This window comes from Corylus avellana, chromosome ca1, assembly GCF_901000735.1.
Source record: "Corylus avellana chromosome ca1, CavTom2PMs-1.0".
NCBI classification, from domain to species: domain Eukaryota; kingdom Viridiplantae; phylum Streptophyta; class Magnoliopsida; order Fagales; family Betulaceae; genus Corylus; species Corylus avellana.
In genome coordinates, this window is record NC_081541.1 from 48,383,137 (window position 1) to 48,385,985 (window position 2,849).

The 2,849-nt window shown below is 34.9% G+C and overlaps 2 protein-coding genes across 3 annotated transcripts; one reads left to right on the forward strand and one right to left on the reverse strand.

Moving 5' to 3' along the window:
• On the reverse strand, positions 1 to 716 carry LOC132167287 (RING-H2 finger protein ATL22-like; the record flags this gene model as incomplete). Its single annotated transcript, XM_059578206.1, is given in 1 exon segment — positions 1 to 716. A coding segment is annotated over 1 exon segment (474 nt), but the record flags the coding sequence as incomplete, so codon positions are not given.
• An 84-nt stretch (positions 717 to 800) lies between these two features.
• LOC132167286 (uncharacterized) lies at positions 801 to 2,349 on the forward strand. 2 transcript variants are annotated; one of them, XM_059578205.1, is made up of 3 exons: positions 801 to 1,476; positions 1,581 to 1,610; positions 1,717 to 2,349. In XM_059578205.1, exons 1-3 carry the CDS (start codon positions 810 to 812, stop codon positions 1,758 to 1,760), a joined length of 741 nt encoding a protein of 246 aa, XP_059434188.1. In that variant the 5' UTR covers positions 801 to 809; the 3' UTR covers positions 1,761 to 2,349. The 2 variants fall into 2 exon arrangements, with proteins under 2 accessions (XP_059434188.1, XP_059434187.1); XM_059578204.1 differs by having other exon boundaries at positions 1,581 to 2,349.
• Positions 2,350 to 2,849: the final 500 nt, after the last annotated feature.

The following is a 2,849-nucleotide window of genomic DNA, read 5'->3' on the forward strand; positions in this document are numbered from 1 at the left end:
TACGAGGGACGCCGTGATGTCAGTCGCAGGATAAACTTGGTAGGTAGGGCCACTTAGACAAGAGATTAGATGGTAATCCATATCTTCTGATCTCGAGGAACAATTGAATAAGGCATATTTATAAGGGTCTTCGACTTTGAATCGGAAAGGAGAGGAAGACAAATTGAGCCACCGAAGCTTGCTTGGAAAGCAATTATCTGGATCATACAATTGAATTACCTGAGATTTGTAGTCAATATGTTTGACAAAAAGCTTCACTGAGATGGGCAGCTCGAGAACCGTATGTCTTCTATCAATGCAGGAGAGAGTAAAACCAGGATACCCAGAGTCATTGGGCTGGGTGTTAAGTTGGAAAGGAAATCGGATGGTTGGGCCATGGCCTCCACACCGTGATTCATTAGCGCACACATTTTGGCCTTCTCCAACGTCGACTATGTTGAAAGACAGAAACAAGAGTAAGTATGAGATTACCATTTCTAAGCAAATATCTGTCTCTGCTCTCAGCAAAATTGCTTCTCAGCCTTTTAAATAGTTTGGATTTCTCCAGTGATAGCCTCTCACTGTGTTCAAGGAAATTTCGGGTGAACTTCTCAAGGACTTGGACGTCAATGGCTTATTTTAACTTTTAAGTCCATCCCACTCCCATTGTTACCGCAAATGCCCTCTTCTTTCTTTTTAATTTATAAAATGCCTATTTTTCAAATATCGATATGACGTAAGTGCTTACGCCTTGTAAATGTACATTATTTATAAAAGGCTTTTAGCTGTGGTTTAATGTGGAAACCCTCTCTCTCTCTCTCTCTCTCTCCATGGCAAGAGGAGGAGGATTCACGACGGCCCTTATTGTTGTTGTTGTCCTCCTACTTCATCAAAGTTGCAGTACTAGTGCTAAGCCTGATCATCCCTGTCCTGCTTCTTCGTGCGGCAATATCCGTAATATAAGCTATCCGTTTCGATTAACCAGCGATCCAAAAAAGTGTGGCGATCAAAGGTATAATCTCTCATGCGAGAACAATCAAACAGTGTTGTACTTATACCATGGAAGATACTACGTACAAGAGATCGATTACTCCAGCTACACCATTCGAGTTGTGGACCCAGGTGTTGTAAAGGATAATCACCCATTCATCCCTCATTATCTTCTAGAATTCAATAATTTTAGTTCAAGTGATCCATATCACTATCCTACCTATTTAAGTACGAAAGTGGTATTCGTCAACTGTGAAAAGCCAGTGAATTCTCGGTATCATTTTAACATTTCTACTTGCGTTAAGGATAATGAGGATGATGGAATGTATTCTCCCAAAAGGTATAGATATGCTGTATTCACGGAGAGTGCAGTGGATTTGGGGGACTTGTGCCAAGTAGACCAAATATCTCTCGCATCATGGTCGTTCGTGAATGGTAATCAAGACTTCAGAAATATTTCCTGTACAGAATTAGTATGGGATTTTGAGCTTTACTGGCATGGAAATGGTGCGTACATAAAACATTAAATTTATTTTTCTCTCTTTACTTAATTCTTGGATTTCTCACCCCATAAACGCTGACGTACGTTATTCTTTTCTTTGTCACCGCAGGTTTTGGCAGACTGTCGAAGATATACACAAGTAAGATTTCTATCTCAACGACTAAAGGATATATATACAAAAGTAAGGTTTAAGTTACCTTTTTTATTTATTTATTAATTATTGATTTTTTCTTTTCATCTTGTAGCTATTCTGGGAATACTCGGACAACCAACGTGGTCAAGTAAGTGATATTATCTCTCTCTTTTGATTTTGATTTCTTTCTTCTTCTTTTTTTCTTTTTTCCTTTTGTTATAAACGGATTATTCATTGCGCGCAATGTGATATTATTACTATGTTTACATAAAATAAAAATAAAAAAGACAAATACTATACTTTCAAATTTAGAAGAAATACTGAGTTTTAATTTTGTTTCCCAACACTGATACATGTTATTCTTTTCTTTGTCAAAACAGTACGATCTCGAGGACAAATATTTTCTTCCAAATGTAAGGCTTCAATCTCAAAAAGTTATTTGCAAGCAGATACATAGTATTTAATGACACAATTACATAGAAATATTTGATCGATTATCCATTTTGTGCTTGGGGATAAAAATGGCTGGTCTCAAACTTTTAGGTTTTATTTAGATTAATTATGAAATAATGAGGAAAATGAAAAATAGCTTAAGTTTCTTTCCTTGACTTCTTTGACTCGAGACGTAGGCGAGTTTGGCATAAAAAAGGACGTACGTGTTTGATAGGTTTAGTGTTGGGTTTTGCATTTTTTTTTTTAAAAAAATTTATATATATAATTTATTTGGGAATGATATTTTTGGTTGTTTAGGAGAACATTGATTTTTTTTTTTTTTTTTTTAAGTTGACTCGATTTATAATTTGAGAGGAATCATTAACAATGAAGTACGTAATAGTTTCATGAGTGTATATGTACGTACTTTTTCCAATTCTAAGCTACCTAAAGTCTAGAGGTGTATAGAGTTATTTATGTTTATTGTTGAGCATGCATTGCCCAAGCCGAAAGGTGTTTATGCAATTTTATTAGGTCATAGACTTTTAAAATTATTCAAGTTACCTTTTCGATTAATTAATGATTTTTTTTTTCCATGTTGTAGATATTGAGTGGATAAGAAGCCTACTACGTCACATTGAATCCGGTAAGAACGTATTTATCTCTTTTGATTTTGATTATTTTTTTTTTCCTTCCCTTGCAATGTGATGTTATTGCTGAAGTTTGCATTATAAAAAAAAAAAAAAAAGACAACAAATACTCTATTTTCAACTTTAAAATAAATGTTAAGTTTTAATTCCGTGTTTCCAAACA